This window comes from Chaetomium strumarium (genome assembly GCF_033439665.1).
Source record: "Chaetomium strumarium strain CBS 333.67 chromosome Unknown B0T15scaffold_1, whole genome shotgun sequence".
In the NCBI taxonomy this organism is placed as follows: Eukaryota; Fungi; Ascomycota; class Sordariomycetes; order Sordariales; family Chaetomiaceae; genus Chaetomium; species Chaetomium strumarium.
Genome location: NW_026944429.1, coordinates 6,135,387 through 6,152,339, shown reverse-complemented (window position 1 = coordinate 6,152,339; position 16,953 = coordinate 6,135,387). Strand labels below are relative to the sequence as shown.

Sequence of the window (16,953 nt, the reverse complement as noted above, 5' to 3'; positions counted from 1 at the left end):
CGTGGCTCTGGACAAACTCTTCACATTTCACATCTCCTCTTTTTATCCCACAGCAGAAAGGGGTTCTCTGACTCTTTTCTTGTTTGTGTCTGAAGGTTGTACTCTGTCATACGTGCGGCTGTCCACGTGTTTTATACTTCCTCTTCCGTTACCGGTTGTCCTGTCTCTTTTCCCAATAGCCGGAAAGGCCACTAGACAACGAGCTGTATATGGTATGGAGGTCAGGTAACTTGGGAAACGTGCGGGTCACAGATCAGTGAATTTGCATTGCGCCTTTGAGATGTGCTATGATTGCTTGCCATGTACAAGAACATATGTCTTCGGGATGAGAATCTTTACAGCACCTTATATTTGCTTATACAATGCAAGTATTCTGGATCATGATTCGACGGCATGTTGACAACTTGACACAGTCGATACACCGTCAGTGTAGATCTTTACCTTTTCCTGTTGTTTGTCATCGTTGTTACCAGAGTCACAGTAGAATTGAGTACCTTACCTTAGTTACGATCCGGCAGAACGGCCGTTGCTACGGAGTACTGTATTGTATGTATTGTTCTTGTACGTACAAACTGCGGCGTACCTCGTACCCTTTCCTGGCTCTGTTGTGTGGCAATGGAACGTGAACCTCCATTATCTCGTGTTCCCATTTGCCAATTTACCAGGTACAGCAAAGCGATCAATCAATCCACTTTTTCCTATCTTCCACGCACATGAGCTGAGCAGCACCATTGCCCTGGCAGCTTCATCAACAAACAATACTTTGTACACTATGTAAAACTAGTAATGTACGCACTGCCAGTGATCAAGCAGAACCTCATCGCCCAGACCCCGAGAACCAACCAGTCGGGGTCGTCCCCCGCAGCTGGCCCCTCCGCCGCGGAGCCGCTAAGCTAGCCGCACTCCACCAAAATCAATCAATGGTCTGTTCCCACCAGACATTGGGTTTGGCGCCGGCCGATCGAGATATGCAACTCTCGAAAATCGCAGACGGCGAGACTGCACTTGTACCACGCTAAATAATGGAACGACACTAGCGAGTCGCCGACCTGGCCAGGCGCTCGATTTGTTGCTGCCGGCAGTTCGCGAACACTTCCCATCTTGAGGAAAGGTTCCGCAACCCCCTCGTGCGGTTACACAACGAGCTCGCCGTGAATGCTCCGGGCATCCTCTACACTAACAAACAATAAGGACCTTGTCGTCAAGAACGGGACTCCTCGTATCCACGGCGGGACGCTCCGGGTTGGGTTGTCCCCGGTTCAGGGCTCAGATAACAGGCTATCAAGGTCCTCAGATCTGCACGGCTCTGGAGTCTGGCCAACAAAAATGGCATCGACCCGGCCTGACGGGCTGAACGTGATCGCGCTTGTCTCCGGTGGCAAGGACAGCTTTTTCTCGCTGCTGCACTGCCGGGCGAACGGACACCGCGTCGTCGCGCTCGCCAATCTGCATCCGGCACCACTACCGGTACCACACCGTCCACGCGCACACACACGTGGGTCTCCGGGCGATGCCTCAGCTGCCCCAGCGGCTAGTGCCCCCGTCTCGACCTCGGGCGAGGGACATGCTGGTGGGGTGCCTGGAAATGAGGTGCTGCGCGAGGCAGATGAAGATGAGCGCGATCTCAACAGCTTCATGTACCAGACGGTGGGCCACGAGGTCATAGCTCTTTATGCCGAGGCCACGGGTCTTCCGCTGTACCGCCAAGCCATCACTGGCAGTGCTACCCAGCACGGGAAGGAGTACTCTCACTACCAGCGTTCCTTGCGTTCCACCTCTTCTGACGACGGGGAGGGTCCTCTCGGACTCGGACCGGAAGACCCCGCTGCCGCCACCTCCCCCAATGCAAGTGCCGAAGGGGCGGAATGTCGTGCAGCAGCCGGTGGCGGCATCGCACCGGAGGACCCTGACGAGACCGAGTCCATGATCCCGCTCCTCGAAGCGGTCAAAAAGGCACATCCGGAAGCGAACGCAATCTGCGCTGGTGCGATTTTGAGCACGTACCAGCGCACACGCGTGGAATCAGTAGCAACCCGCCTTGGACTGACTCCCCTCGCGTATCTATGGAAGTTCCCCGTGCTCCCCGCGCCGGGCTTGTCCGACCCCGACCCCGCGGCAAGGTCCGACGCCCAGCTCCTGGATGACATGGCCGCTGGGGGAATGGAAGCCCGCATCATCAAAGTTGCCAGCGGCGGCCTGGACGAATCGTTCCTGTGGACGAACGTCGCCAGTGCCGCCGGGAAGAGTAGGCTCGCCAGGGCTATGCGGCGCTTCGGCACGGCCGAGACGGGCGCCGTAATCGGCGAAGGGGGCGAGTTTGAGACGCTCGTAGTGGACGGGCCGCCGACCTTATTCAAGAAGCGCATCGTAGTGGCGGAAGAGGACCGGCGGGTGGTCAAGGAGGATGGCGGGAGTGCCTGGCTGCGGCTCTGCAATGCGAGCTTGCAAGATAAGGGAGAGGAGTCTACCGTAGCGGGGATGGAAAGCAGCGTCAGGATTCCCGACTTGCTTGACCAGAAGTTTGTCGGCGTCTTGGGCATGCTGGCCTCCGCCGATGCTGGCGCCGCACCTCCTCGGAGGCTTTGGCCAGAGACGGAGGAAGAGGCGGGTATTGTTCCCCGGCTGGCGACTTTGCAAGCGTCTACCTGCCAGAAGTTGCAGCCATGGTGCTTCGCCAGCAGCAACAGGTCAGCTACCATTGAAGAAGAAACGCAATCCATCGTCAAGCAAATCCGCCAACGGCTTCGACAGCACTCGCTTCCGCCATCCGCCATTCTAAGCGCCACGGTGACCCTCCGTCGCATGGCCGACTTCCCCATCATCAATGGCATCTACGGCACACTCTTCAACGCGCCCAACCCTCCTTCCAGGGTCACCATCTCATGCGGTGACGCTCTCTCGACGGCCACAGCGGGTGCGAATATCGCTGTCTACCTAACCGTCCACACTGCTCTCCCGCCTGCCGAGCGCCAGGGCTTGCACGTGCAGTCCCGCTCGTACTGGGCACCCGCCAACATCGGGCCCTACAGCCAAGCCATATCCATCCCCGTAGCGAGCCTCGGGCCCAAAGAAGAGCCGGACGTGCGTTCCCTCCCCTCCGGCCCGAGACTCGTCAGCATTGCGGGCCAGATCCCGCTCGTCCCCGCGACCATGTCCCTCCCGGAGCGCGGTGACGACAGCGAAGAGGACGCGCTCAAGCTGCAGCTAACGCTCTCGCTGCAGCATCTGTGGCGGATCGGCGTCGAGATGGGCGTGCAGTGGTGGACGAGCGCGGTGGCCTACTTCCCGAGATGTGCCGTCTCCCCATCTGCTTCTGACGAGGGCGGGACGATGGTCCACAGGGCCCGACTAGCCTCTGCGGCGTGGAGGACAGCTCACCTGTCTTCCTCTTCTTCCGACTTCTCTCCTGACGGCGAGGAGGAGGAGGAGGAGGAGGAGGATGAAGGCGGGCCAGACCTCTGGGATAGGAGGTACAACCCGCAGTACATGACCTACTCTTCGTTCGGCGGGGCGGAGAGCGGCAAAGTCAAGGCGCTGTTGCCCGACCGGTCTGTCCTTGCCCCCTTTCGCTCTGTGTCGACGGACCGTAGTGACGCAGTTCCGGTTGTGCCCCCGCTGTTCGTCGCCGAGGTGGACGAGCTTCCACGGGCAGCCGGGGTTGAGTGGCATGCTCATCTAGGCGTCGGGCACGCGGAGGAAGAGAGCGTTACGCTGCGGGAGCTGCACCCGTCCCCGCTGCCTGGTGGTGAGGAAGGGAAGACGGCGCTCAGCGTGTCACAGGTCATTGTGCGGGATGCGAAAGAAGCAGGGAGGGCGAGCTTTGTGCAGACGATTGTGGCGGAACCTATCCTCCGCGGTGTCGGGCATTGCCAGCTGGTGCGGCATGGGATAGCAGCAAGGGATGCTTTGACACAACTGGGGACGGTTGATCTCGAGACTGGCGAGCCTGCTGCGCTGGTGAGGTATGCGGATGTCGAGCTGTTGGACGCGGGCCGGGAGGCAACAGGTACTGGCACTGGTACTGGTACTAGGACTGGTATGGGTCCAGTGGTTCCGTGCAGGTCGCTGTGGGATAGTCAGGGGCAGAGGCTTGCGGCTGTGACGGTGTACCATAGTGTCTTTTGCTGAGAACGACTCAAAAAGATCAAGATGAAGAGATATCCAATCCTTGCCTGCTTGGCCTGCAAGATTCTTGTGAATCATTGGCGCATGTCCTTTGACAGTTTGCATAGGGAATGGTATGCCACGGCTGACCTCACCCTAGAATAACGTCACGCACGTCTCCAGTTATCCCGCACCCGGAAATCACTTTTGCTGCATCCTCCCCCGTCCCAAGCCCAGCCAGAAAGCACACCTCTCAGTCTCGTCCCTCGGCGTGCCCTCTATCCTCGCCGCACCACCCGTTTCCACCACCAATCCTTTCATGCCTTCCCCTCTTGTTAGTCCATCCCATCTCTCCCACACCGGCCGTTGCGCTCCTCTATCTCCTCCTGCTGCTCCTTCTCCTCTTCCTCCCGACGCAAGACTAGACAGATTCGGATCCAGCCCGCGCACAAAACTGATCCAGTACCCCATCATCAACGGCACAACGGGGGCGTTGTACGTCCCGTAGCTTGCCCTGGCCCCGCCTCCTCGGATGTTGTCGGGCCGGAAGATGGCGGCCGCGTCGAAGAGGTGGGGCACGCCCAGGCCGGCGGCGAGGTTCTCGTCGTCGCGAACGTTGTAGCGGTAGGCATACAGCTTATTATTGTTATTTGCGGCGGAATACTGGTCGACGTAGGTGAGCACGTTGTGCTGCGGGCAGACGAAGGTTGCGTCGCCGTAGGCTTGGCTGGCGGTGGGGAACCACGGTTGGTGCCGGGGCAGGGGGGGGAGTCGGTGCGGGTAGTGGGCGAGGATGGCGGTGGTGTCGTTGGGGGTCAGGAGGGGGTGGTTGTTGAGGAAGAAGGTGGCGATGTCCGACGGGGCGGCGGCGTCGGGGGCGAAGACGGAACCTTCTGTTTATATGTATTTGTCAGTGGATTCAGCATTAGGTTAATGCCATATCAGGGGGGATAATCTGAGAATTGCTAACTCAACGTTGGTGGAAGTGCCCAGTACCATCGGCACGTGGATGAACTGGCCCTTCTCGAACAAGCGGTAAGGTAGATCCCGCAGGAAATCGCCGTCCACACACGGAGTCCAGTAGAAAAGGGGCAAGGGCGGTTCCGAGCGGCCGGGGAAGGGCTGGGCATAGTTGGCGGCTTGCAGCACGGCCACGTCCTTGCCGCGCAGACACACCATCCGTTGGGCCGGTGCTGCCTCGTCGCAGCCTGTCTGGCGCGCCACCCTGTCGAACTGGTACTCGAGCTCGGCGGCGGGCGGCTGGGCGGGGAAGAAGATGGACTCGGCCATGGCCCCGACAAAGAGGTCGTCGTTGCGGCCGCCGTACGCTGCCAGGTGCATGGCCACGGAACCGGCCCCTGCCGAGGCGCCGTGGATTACGACGTGGCTCGCGTCTCCGCCGAAGTGCGCAATTTGTGTCTTCACCCACTTCAGCAGCATCCGCTGGTCCAGCAAGCCTGCGTTCAGCGCCCCGTCTGCCCGCACCCGCTCGCTCGCCAGAAACCCCCAGAGGCCGACGCGGTAGTTGAAGTTGACCATGACAATGCTGTAGCCAGACCACTGCACGACTTCGTTGCCATCCCAGTTGGCGTTGGTGTTGGCCGTGTACCCTGACCGGCCCAAGAAAGTGATGAGCGAGGTTACATAAGAAAATAAAAATAGAAAAAGAAAAAAGGAGAAGAAGAAACCAGGGAAGTTCACGCACCGCCCCCCTGAATAAACACCCAGACTGGCAGCTTGGACTGCCCCGTTGCGTTGGTCGGTGCCCAGACGTTGACGAAGAGACAGTCCTCGCCCTGGCCGCTGGCGGGATGCGCAACACCGATGCTGAGGCATATTGGGGGATACTGCAGGACACGATGGTCAATGATGAGAAAAGAAAAAGGTAAGAAGAACTGAAGGGGGAAATCACCCACCGTCGTGGCCCTCTCCACTGTCCCGGCTCCGGTTCGAACAGGCTCAACCGGAGCGCGCCATCTGAGGTCTCCGAGAGGCGCCGCAGCGTATCGCATACCCAAGAAGGCATTCACGCCGTTGGAAAGACGCAGGCCCTCGTAGGTGGTATACGTGAGGTCGACTGTGGCAGTGCCGACAACTCTGGGCTGCGAGGAGACATCACAGGATTAGTGTTGAGAGGCTACCTAATGAGGCCACGGTGGGATGGATGACTGTGAACAGGCCTGTAACATACCGGCGCCGCACACCCCCGAGCACCAAATGCAAGCACCACCCAAATGCCCAACTGGAGCATCGACACCACTAGCACGGCCGACAGGGATGCAACCAGGGCGATCCCCATCCGCCCTGCCGATTCCGAGTCGGAGTCGTCTGCCCTGCGGCGGACATCTTTGCAAGTCACACCGACCGAGCCGTAACCGATGCCCTTCAGCGGTGGCGGTCGCCAGGAATCTGGCCCCGGACCCGGACCCGGATCCGGACCCGAACGCCGACCCATTCCCGGTAGGACGTCAGTGCTATGCCAACCATGCCACGCAAGAACTGCCGGCATGAATTAGCATGTTCTGTTTGTAGAGAAGAGAGAGGAAAAAAAGAGGAAATCAGCAACATACAGTTTCTTAATGCAGTGCGCAGACAGGATAACCACGCAAAAGGGAGACAGCAGCTAGGGAAGTAACATTAAGCCGCGTCCGGAATACGTATCTGAGTCCGGAGTATGGCGGGGCCGGGCTACAAACGGAGCGTGTGGGACGGAAAGAGCGGATTCTCCAGTTTTCCACCGGCAGCCGATCCGGGAGCCGCGCCGCAGATCCGGGAGTGAGACGACTCGGACAGGATCTCAATGTGCTCATGTTCTCCCGAGTGTACTAGTATTCACCTTTACGAAAATGGTGCCACTGTCTGAACATCACAACCACCTTCTTGGGGCGCAGAACGCAACGGGAAAAGCACCAATTCAACGTTTGATCATATCCTAGGCGCACCATCGCAGCGAAAGAAAAGAAAAGAAGAGAAGAGAGAGAAAAAAAAAAGAAAAAGAAAAACAAACCAGAACAAACACCCGAGTATACTCCCAAACCCCCCTTTAGCCTAGAGATGTCTAAACGCTAAAAAACCCATGATCCCTTCACTTGAAAATATTCAACTCCTCAGTCCGGCCCTCAGAAAACGTATCTTTATACGTTTCCCACATCTTGGACAACTCCCTGACATACTCGCGATGCAGCCGGTCAATCTCACTGCTCTTGATCTCGCCCTCCCTGGCCTGGGCGACGGGAATCGGCTTGCCCACCACAATATTCAGTGGCCTCCGGTACGGCATCAGTCCGACATCGTAGTTGAAGATCCCCCGCCCGTGCAAGAAGGGCAAGGTGAATTTGAGCGTGCGCAGGACCCACATCTGCAACCGGTGCAGCAACGGATGCTCCCTGGGGCTGACCTGGTCGTACAGGTCATTCTCCCCGAACGCCAACACGGGAACGAGGTCGGCCCCCGTGCGGATGGCCATCTTGACGAATCCTTTCCGCTCCGCCAGCACGAGGCGCATGGTGCCCGGCTGCGCCTCGAGCGACTCGCGGGCCCCGCCGATCACGATGGTAACGGCCCGACCCATCCCTTCGCCGTTGAGCCCGCCCCGCGACAGGATGTTCGCAATCGACTCCTTGGAGACGGACTGAATGCCCATCGCCAGGATGTAGTCCCGGTACATGGGAATACGAAAGTTGGAGTCGAGCGTGAGCAGGCTGTTCGTAATGCCAGGAAACTTCTCCGAGAAGCCGAGCGCCTCGGTCGCGAAGGCCGCGAAAGCCCCGTGCGAGATGATGCCGTGCGGATGGTAGCCAAAGATGTACTTGCGCGTAGCTGGCAGCTCGTGCGTCTTGTGCAGCTCGGCCGGAAAGTAATCGCCAAAGAAATTCCATATGGGACTCCGCCGGAAGCGCTCCGAGCGCGCACGGAGCCGGCCGTCGGTTGCCGACTTGGAGAGGAGCATATGGAGGAAATACGGTATCAAGATCGGCCATGTGAGCGGGATCGCGCAAAGAAAAAAGGAAAACGACACGAGTGTGGCGATGCTGAGCGAGTGGAGCAAGACGGCCAGCGTCTGCAGTCGGCGCCGGTACGGAATGTTCCAGGGTGCGAACCGGATGCCGCCCGCCCTATAGGACCTGACCCGCTCGCTCTCCCGGGCTGCCGCCTCCTTTCCGGCCGTATTGGTGAGAGGAGGATAATCAGTATCTCTAGCCTCTTTGGCCTTCGAGTCTCCATCGGGGGAAGGCGCGCCATCAGCTCCCAACGAGGAGAGATCGTCGGCCTCAGTCTCGGCAATGTCCCCGGTGGATTCCGCCAGGTCGGCCCTCTGGCCTACGATGGCTCTTTTAAATTCGATGGAGTCAGGGGGCGAAGGCGGACCAACATCTTGCGGGGCTGTGACCGTGTCAGCAGCCTGGACGACTTCAGTCTCTTGCGCCTCATGAGCGGCCTTGCGAGATCGAGCCCTCCTTCGAGGGCCCCTCTTCGGCGCCATGGACGGTGGTTGTGGGATTCCAGTCGCGCGGCCGAAAAGGCAGGTCACTCTGCGTATTGTGCGCGGTGTTGAACACCAGGGACCCGAGAGAGGAGATGCTTGTGGTGCCCGTCTGTCACTCACCTGGGACAAAATCTGTGGTGGACATGATGGCTCAGGTTTTGGTCAAGGCCCGGAAAGAACGAAGCAATTTGCCCAGTGTGTGTAGGCGTTGCAGGTGCGGCGTGTTGAGGATCCGATGGAAGGAACTAGGGCAATCAGGTTACGGAAGGAGCGACGAATCACTTGATTATTAGGCAACGCCCGGGATAATTAGGTCTTCAGAAACCTGGTTGAGTGGATTTCGGATGAGCCGCCATTCCATATTATCGTTTGCCACGCGCCCTTGGTGCGAGAACTCTGTGTCGGGGACTGTGCCTCGCCGTAGGGACGGAGGCTCTGTCATGAGCGCGTAGTCATGACGTTACGAGGTGGGGGCACCTGTCATCGGCATGTACAGGTAGTGCAGCGAACTGTGGAACGCCAAGCTTGAAGCTCGCAGTTACCGCGATGCTGTATCTTACATACTACTTGGTATCTTCACATGTCATTCGAGTCAAAGCACTACCTACCTGGAAGTGAGCTGCCTTCTCAGACGGGGGTCTCCGGTATGAGGTCTTCAGTGGGCTCGTTATAGGAAATAGGGGTTACTCTTGACTACATCTCGTTTCGCGTTCGATCATGGTGAAGCCTTCAAGGGATGACACTTACAGTGCGTGAGGTACCGTACAAACTCGCGAACATGGCAAATACGCGTGGGGTAGGCGGAATATGATGTGCGGGCACCTTGAGCACGGTTGTCGAGTCGGCTTCATGTCACGTGCCTCAGCGTCAAAGCGACGACTCAAGCCTCGCGGAGCAAAACCCTGCACCTCCAGGTAGCATTTGCCATTTTCACGAGTTTGCACGGTAATCATCTTGGCTGAACCGAGTACCTTAACTTATGGAGCGTGTTACCTAGAAACGGGTAGGCATTTATGTATGCACTGTACTATACGATACATCCTTCGTTTGCTGCAGCTCTTGTCTTGTGAATGCATTCCAATCAAGTCCCTGCGAGTTGATGTGCTAAATAGTATAAGAGGTATCGCCATGCCGCCCCGACCTTACAAGACTGCCTGTAATAACATAACCGTATTTCGTCCCCAGCAAAACGAACAGCCAGCCCAAGTGACTGCGAAATCGACGAGCTGCCCAGGAACGAGTCCGAATGGGTTAACCTTCGTAAAGGGTAACTCGACTAATCCGCCCGGAGGCAAAGCTGCCTGTAGCTTCTTTTTGACCCCCTTGTGATTCCCAAACGCCCCCAAGTGCTTCAATCGGAGACGATAAATGTCTAGACAGAAGCAACGCCTTTGAACGCGTAGTAACAGTAATACAGCAAGGACCAGAACAACTATGGACGCCGCAAAGATGTCAAACCGCTTACAGTTGCAAAACCGGATAGCCAGCATCACTCTATGTTTGCCGGGCCGAGAAATGTCTTGTACGCGCGCCGCCTAGGCGATTTGTCGTGCCTCAAGTTCGCGAAGACGCGCCCACCAGCCCTACTGTTGAGCGGCGTCTGCATCGACTGGAGAACCTTGCTCTTGCGACCCGACGAGCTGCTGCCGCAATGACGCAACCTCAGCCGTCAGCGCAGCGATGTGCTGGTCGTGCGCATCGAGTCTTTCGAGTAGCTGCGCCTTGCTTCTGGCTTCCGATTCCAGCTGGCCCGTGAGCCTCTTGACGGCTCCCTCCAGATGCTGGAAGTAGGCCCAGGTGCTCGGATCCCAGCCAAGGGTCTCAGCCGCCTGCTGGGGAGCCGCTCCGCTTGACCGACGGCCGCGGCCACGGGTTGCTGCGTTGCCTTGAGTTGCGTCTCGGTCAGCGGGAGGATACTGAGAGAGCCAGGCTTGTTTGGCCGCTGGTGACATACCATGCTGTTGCTCGTTTGCCGTGCGTTGCTGGCCGGCCGGGGCCAGCAGTTTCGGGCTCTCCGTCATGTTAGACTGAGAGTACATGGACGAGGTGCCTGTGCTCAGCGGCATCGACGATACACTGGCGTGTGGCGGGTGGTTGTTAGGGACGTTGTGAGATGTATTCGAGCCTGACGGCCCCCGGTCAACGTTGGGTGGATAGAGGCCACCAGCGGCGCCCGGTCGTTGGCTCGCTGGCGGGTAGGTGGCTGAATGGCCGGCGGCATAGCCTTCTGGCCCTGCTTGTCCGGAAACATGCTGTGTTCTTATGCTGGGCATGCTCAAGCGCCGCCGCTCTTCGTCCGCTATGTCCGCTCCGCCCTCGTACAGCTCTCCCGACATGGCCGAATTGTCCGCTTCTCCGCCGTTGGACCCGTCATAACCATCCTTGAGAGAAAAAGAACCCATGGTCTGTCTCCTGCCTGCGCAACCCCCGGCTCCTTTGCTGTGTCTCGCCAAAGCGTCGCCCCGCGCGAACTTTCTGTCGCAGTTCGGGCAGACGTGCGGCTTCTCGCCCGTATGGAGTTTACTGTGGCGTTTTAGATCATGAAGCCTGCGAAACCGCATCTGACATGATTGGCACACGAAGGGTTTCTCCTGGCTATGGGTGAGCAGGTGACTTTTCAGGTTATGGTGCCGTGTGAATTCTGTCTCGCAGTAGGGACATTTGTGTTTTTTGTTGTTAGTAGAGCCGGGCGAACGGGGCGGAACCTCGAGGCTGGGAGTTTGTGGAGTCGATAGGGGCATGCTCATCATTCTCTGCGAAGGCCCGGGTGCCGGCATGGCACCTGGGTACGAAAGCGAAGCCCCTGTCTTGTCTTCCATCTGCGCCTCGGGTTGTTGCCCATACGGGGGTTCATCACTGTGAGTGTCGACATCCATAGCCGTGGGACTGTCAACCACATGGTCGTCCCCATCTTCCAAGCTCGCCCCACTCGTGCCGCTCTGCGGACTGACATCGTGAAGGTCGTCGGCAGCAGGATTGGTCGTCGGAATGTTGACCGAATTGAGTGCTCTGGCGGCGGCAGCGGCGGCAGCCTCAACCTCGGTCTGTCCCGTGTCTGACGGCGCGTCCTGCGGTCCACTCAAGTCTCCGGCAACGCCAGACATCAAATCGTCAAGCGCCTTCGGCGTTGACACTTGTCCCTCGCTGTGTTCTAGCTGGGCCAGCTGTGGCTGCTGCTCTTCCTCCTCATCCCGGACGCTTGTCTCGTCCTCGTCAGCCTCGCCAGTGGACGAGGAGTGCGACTGCCTCGCGAAGCCGACGAGACGGGCGATCTTGGACGGCGATATGTCGCCGGCAGAGACTAGCGAGTCCTGCGAGGTCGGTGTCGTCTCGCGCGTACGCTTAAGAGACTTTTGCCGGGTCAAGTCAGTCACTGGCCCGAATGCAGCCGGTGTAGTCTGAGCGAGGGTCGAAGTTGACGGGCCGCGCGGAGCTTCCGTTGCGGTGGGGCCCCGTTCCGAAGCCATGGCGCTCTGGGATGAGTCAAGCCGAGTTCGAAACAAGGTCTCAGGCGGAAAGCCCGGCCTCCGGTTGCTGAATACGTGTTTCGTCGCGTCTACAGTGTCACCGGCGGTAATGGACCATCGCTGGGGTGATGGGGTGCTCGAGGCTTGATGTGTGGCTGGAGATCGTGGCGAGAGCTTTGAGGTGCGAGGCCAACAGGACTTCTACGCAACGAGCCGCGGCGTCGTCGGGCCCGTCAGAAAAACGGAAAACCAAATGAGTCTATGGCCCGTTTCTATTGAACAGCCGTTGGAATCTGATTTGCTGTCGATGATATAGGGGTTCAGCATGCGGAGGCGACGCTCCCTGTGAGTGAGCGGATGTGGTATGAGAGAGTAGCCTCAAGGTGTGGAAAGAAGGCTGCGAGCTGATGGGCAGGGACAGGTCGAAGGAAAATTGCGGGCGCAGCCGCCGGGAAGACGGGTACTTTTGCGGGTCCAAGCGTCACCGGCACGCTTTTGGTCAGCCTTGCTGCGCTAGCTTATTTCGGCCTCCCCACTTACGGCTCATCTGTCAAAGGCATCTGCAGCCGCCTCGCGTCGGGGCTGATTCAGGCCCGGAACGCAGGTGGAAAAGGGCCAACATTGCAAAGAACCAGCTCAGTGGTGCGCTGCATAACCGGCTCCCGCAACATACCGTGAACGGGCGAGACTTGTCTAGGTAAGCGCGAAGGGAGTGGCTGTGCTAGTGTTAGTTATGGCTTCAGTTACAGTACTTAAGTTCAAGTTACCTATCAGAGTTCAGGCGAGAAGTGGGGCAAGACCTCAACATGCCTCGCATGCCTAAGACAAGTGGCGCAGCCCACAACAACAAACTTTCAGGTCGTTGTCGACAATCTTTGAGGTACGAGGGTGTGGAAAATAGACAGCTACTAGTGCACAGGATCGTGTCGCAGTTGTTTGTATTAGTCGACAGTGCCTCACTAAGTAGCCACTGCCCCGGGTTCCTCCGGCGCCAGGTTTCCTGGTTCTTTTAGGGGCGCGTAAAAGCCACGGCCAATGTTGCTTTTGAGATGCGCATCCGTGAGATGCTTCGCTGCACCCTTGCGAGGGAGATTGTCATAGGAACGCTACTACCGAAGTGGTGGCCGCGGCCTCAATAGGTATTCAGTTAATCCCTGGCTGATGCATACTAAAAGGCAAATATCGAGGCCTGAACTATAGCGTGGAGGAAGAGGTACGTTACTTTAGGGGTCATGGAATATAGCAACTCACCGTGTGAGCTCCCTTGGCCGGATGACTAGTCTATTCATCATACCGTGCAAGTGGCAGTATACGGAAGTACTAATATTCTTATGTGAGCGCAATCTGAAAAAACGCGGTCGTTTTGACACCCGTTGGCTGTTCCATCTTGTGTATGCACAAGATTGAAGACTTCACATAGTTGCTTATCTGCCGGACACGTATAACTAGCCCAAGGAGTGCGGCTGGTCTCAGAAACATATGTGGGAGCAACATTTCACTTGAACTGCGTACATACGTAACGGAGTCTATCGCCAGCTAGATCGTACCACTCAGGTTTGTCATAGCACGATTGGGGACCAATGTACTAGTAGGTACAGAGCGGAAGAATGACCGGAGTTCATGGCGATAATCCTGTGATGATTAGAGATATAATCAACTATTCTCCGTCAACTGGATGCAGGTAGCCTTTGACGACATTGGCGCAGAGATTCCAGAGCCAGTGTCAGATGTTGATACGCTGGGCAAGTGAAGCGTGAAATAGGTACGTGACGTCTCCCCGAGTCTCTTCCCCAGCGGATTAGAGATACCCCTTGTTACTATACAGGGTGCGCAAGCAGCGATTCTCTGTATCCCTTGTCCCTGATATAGTATACAAGGCCTCAAACGAGGGCATGACGGGATCCTCATAACTAGGTAATGGACAATAACAGCTCTGGAATGCTTCCGCGATATGTCCTCATCTTAGCGGCCAGCGGAAACGGTCGATTGGCATTGAACTGCGCGTGGCTACCGCAATACTATGTACAGTATGTACCGTATGTATTGTACAATACTACTAGTACGTACATACGAGAGGCGGTTAACATCTTTGCGACCGCGCCTGAGCGGCGTTCAGAGGAAACCGGAGAGTAGATGAAGCTGTGCGTACTGCGTAGATATGTCGGTTTACACTTTAGACTGAGAGGCTAAGATAACGTTATGTAGGTAACGTTTATTAAGGGGCAGGCTCCCAGATCGTCCTGCAAGTTTGCCTGATTGGGCTAGTCAGGACGTGGGACGAATATTGCGCAATCCGGAGCGCAGCATGATGAGCGAACTCGTCCCTGTGAGCCTCCTCCATAGTGTACGAGTCCACCGTGGAGTCGCTGCGAGATTCCTGGCAGTGCTCTCATCAAAGATTCTGGCCACTTTCTTCGCAAGCCCCGGTGGGCTTGGCAACAATGGGCATTCTTGGCTCTTCAGCTGCTAGGGTTGTCCGGCAGGAAGTTCCAATGCTGTTCTTGACTGCGGATAGGAATGATAACTTGTTGGGACTGCAGCATGCACGAGTTGAACACATAAAAGAAGTCGCTGTGTTTCTGCCGGACATGCAGCGCAAATTGCGATGATTGCGTGGACAGTGGATCAGTGAACACTGGGGAGTCGCTGGGGAGACGTCCTTTTCCGAGACGCACACCCCTGGCAAGCGACCCCTGGTCGTCGGTACCTGCATTAGCCGCCCTTCGACCCAATTGGTCTGCAGGTTTTCCCTCTTTTTCAGGGCCCGCAATTTCGCCAAAAACCAGACCACTGCCCTTTCCTTGGCCTGGTCTGTGTCCAAGCAACCCGGGCGACGCTCATTTCGCTCCTTTTCCACCTCTCCCACCCCCTTGAGAGTTCCCCAGTTCTCCCTCCATCATCAGTTCATCACTCTCTTGAACTGCTGGCCGCTCGTTTCCTGCCATTGACGGTGTTCTGTCTTGCTTCGCGAGTTCCACCCAACGGAGAGCTCTAGCTCTCTCTCACGTTCTTTTGGAATTGTCAACAAACAGCAGTCCTATCTCATCATCACCACCAACAACAACAAAAAGACTCGGGACCCCTGAGAGAATCTACCAGAATGAAGGGCGTGATCAGGACGGCCGTCACGGCAGCCGTGATTGTCGGTGTTGCCGCGCAACCTCATAACCACGGCCATCGTCATCTTCATGCCAAGAAGCGTGATGTTGTGGTCGTTACCGAGGTTGTCGAAGGTCCCACTGTTGTCAAGTACGTGACGCCGGACGGGGAGACGTTGGATGCTGCACAGGCCGAGGCGGACATCTCGAAGGGCCTCTATTATGTCGTGGGCTCGTCGTTGCCTAGCTTCAGCGCCCCTCCCCCTGCCGTCTCGACCTCCAAGGCCAGTGCCGAGTTCGGAGCTCAGTTCTATGAGAAGACGACTTCGACTTCGACCTCGACCTCTACCTCGACGTCGACATCTACCAGCACCACCACGACTTCGGCAAAGCCTTCCTCGACAAAGGCCCCGACCCCGGCTCAGCCCTCGGCCACCGGTCTGGACGCCGACTTCCCGAGCGGCGATGTCCCGTGTGGCCATGTCCCGACCGAGTATGGTGCTGTCAATATTCCCTGGCTTGGTACCGCAGGGTGGACAACACTTGCCAAGTTCGGCTCTTTCATCAAGGGTGTCTCAGTCGACGACATCGAATCCCCCACCTCGGGAACCTGCCAGCCTGGCATGGTGTGCTCTTACGCGTGCCCTCCGGGCTACCAGAAGACACAGTGGCCCGTGGAGCAGGGTGCGCGTGGCCAGTCTGTTGGCGGCTTGTACTGCAACGAGAAGGGGAAACTGGAGCTCACGCGGCCCAAGTACACCAAGCTTTGCGAGCCCGGCGAGGGCGGCGTGTATGTCCGGAACGAGCTCGACTCGAACTCGGCCATCTGCCGTACCGACTACCCAGGCAGCGAGGCTATGGTCATTCCAATTGACACGCAGCCGGGTAACACGTACCCTGTGACGAACCCGGATCAGAGTTCGTACTACGTGTGGCAGGGCAAGCTCACGACTGCTCAGTACTACGTTAACAATGCGGGTGTTTCCGTCGAGGAGGCCTGCGTGTGGAAGAGCTCCCTGTTCCCCGATTCCGCTGGCAACTGGGCGCCCACCAACATCGGAGTCGGCAAGGCCGGCGGCGTGACTTACCTCTCCATCTTCCCCAACAAGCCCACCACCACTGCCAAGCTTGATTTCGATATTGCCATTGAGGTGGACGGCAAAGTCCGGAGCGACTGCTGGCTGAAGAGCGGTGAATATGCGTTGCCTGACGGCTGCACGGTACGTATAAACTCGATGAGACGTTGCCGCTTTTGTCGTGGGGGTGAACATGCTAACGGCACGAATAGGTCGGTGTGCCGAGTGGCAGCACGGCGACCATCGTACTCAAGAAGAGCTCTTGAGGGGGGAAGGGGGGTAGCTGCACTGCGTGTTGGGTTCTTTCTTCGTTTTATCATCCTCGCTGCAGGCCCATGGCGACAACTTGTGCAAAGTTCCTCGTGCTCCAGAAACCATTCACAACTCTGACAATTTAATGGGCAGGGCGGGAGTGGTGTATTTAGAGTCGCATATTCTGGTTCCTTTAATGTTTGAAATGTTTATACTTTGCGATTATGCACAGTAGACAGGGGTGCGAAGTTGCCTTTATCTAAGGCGGTACCTAAGTAGGCAATGGATGCCAAACTTATTAAGCTTTATATCCAGTCCAGGTCGCCCAGGCAGGCGTGATGTTACTCCCACCCACAACATGCAGGATATGTTCAGCACAGAGAGCAACTGGGTAGAAGCGACGATCCGATGTCACGCCCGGCAGAGTAAGGTGATCATGTTTTTGGTACCTACCCTCGAGCTACCTTACT

At 57.4% G+C, this 16,953-nt stretch overlaps 5 protein-coding genes across 5 annotated transcripts; 2 read left to right on the top strand and 3 right to left on the bottom strand.

The window, feature by feature from the left end:
* Positions 1 to 661: 661 nt before the first annotated feature.
* B0T15DRAFT_520897 (uncharacterized protein) lies at positions 662 to 4,167 on the top strand. The gene has a single exon (XM_062868531.1). It carries the CDS (start codon positions 1,156 to 1,158, stop codon positions 4,126 to 4,128), a length of 2,973 nt encoding a protein of 990 aa, XP_062727034.1. The 5' UTR covers positions 662 to 1,155; the 3' UTR covers positions 4,129 to 4,167.
* A 138-nt stretch (positions 4,168 to 4,305) lies between these two features.
* On the bottom strand, positions 4,306 to 6,559 carry B0T15DRAFT_489873 (Alpha/Beta hydrolase protein; the record flags this gene model as incomplete). Its single annotated transcript, XM_062866637.1, has 5 exons — positions 4,306 to 4,994; positions 5,175 to 5,714; positions 5,810 to 5,951; positions 6,021 to 6,206; positions 6,296 to 6,559. 5 exons carry the CDS (start codon positions 6,557 to 6,559, stop codon positions 4,306 to 4,308), a joined length of 1,821 nt encoding a protein of 606 aa, XP_062727033.1.
* Positions 6,560 to 7,189: 630 nt separating this feature from the next.
* On the bottom strand, positions 7,190 to 8,735 carry B0T15DRAFT_482323 (diacylglycerol acyltransferase-domain-containing protein; the record flags this gene model as incomplete). Its single annotated transcript, XM_062866094.1, has 2 exons — positions 7,190 to 8,478; positions 8,711 to 8,735. 2 exons carry the CDS (start codon positions 8,733 to 8,735, stop codon positions 7,190 to 7,192), a joined length of 1,314 nt encoding a protein of 437 aa, XP_062727032.1.
* Positions 8,736 to 10,046: 1,311 nt separating this feature from the next.
* B0T15DRAFT_67836 (uncharacterized protein) lies at positions 10,047 to 12,260 on the bottom strand. The gene is made up of 2 exons (XM_062871192.1): positions 10,545 to 12,260; positions 10,047 to 10,475 (listed from the first exon to the last, which is right to left on the bottom strand). Exons 1-2 carry the CDS (start codon positions 12,055 to 12,057, stop codon positions 10,174 to 10,176), a joined length of 1,815 nt encoding a protein of 604 aa, XP_062727031.1. The 5' UTR covers positions 12,058 to 12,260; the 3' UTR covers positions 10,047 to 10,173.
* A 2,520-nt stretch (positions 12,261 to 14,780) lies between these two features.
* Positions 14,781 to 16,866, top strand: B0T15DRAFT_520888 (uncharacterized protein). Its single transcript, XM_062868530.1, has 2 exons — positions 14,781 to 16,375; positions 16,444 to 16,866. Exons 1-2 carry the CDS (start codon positions 15,158 to 15,160, stop codon positions 16,495 to 16,497), a joined length of 1,272 nt encoding a protein of 423 aa, XP_062727030.1. The 5' UTR covers positions 14,781 to 15,157; the 3' UTR covers positions 16,498 to 16,866.
* Positions 16,867 to 16,953: the final 87 nt, after the last annotated feature.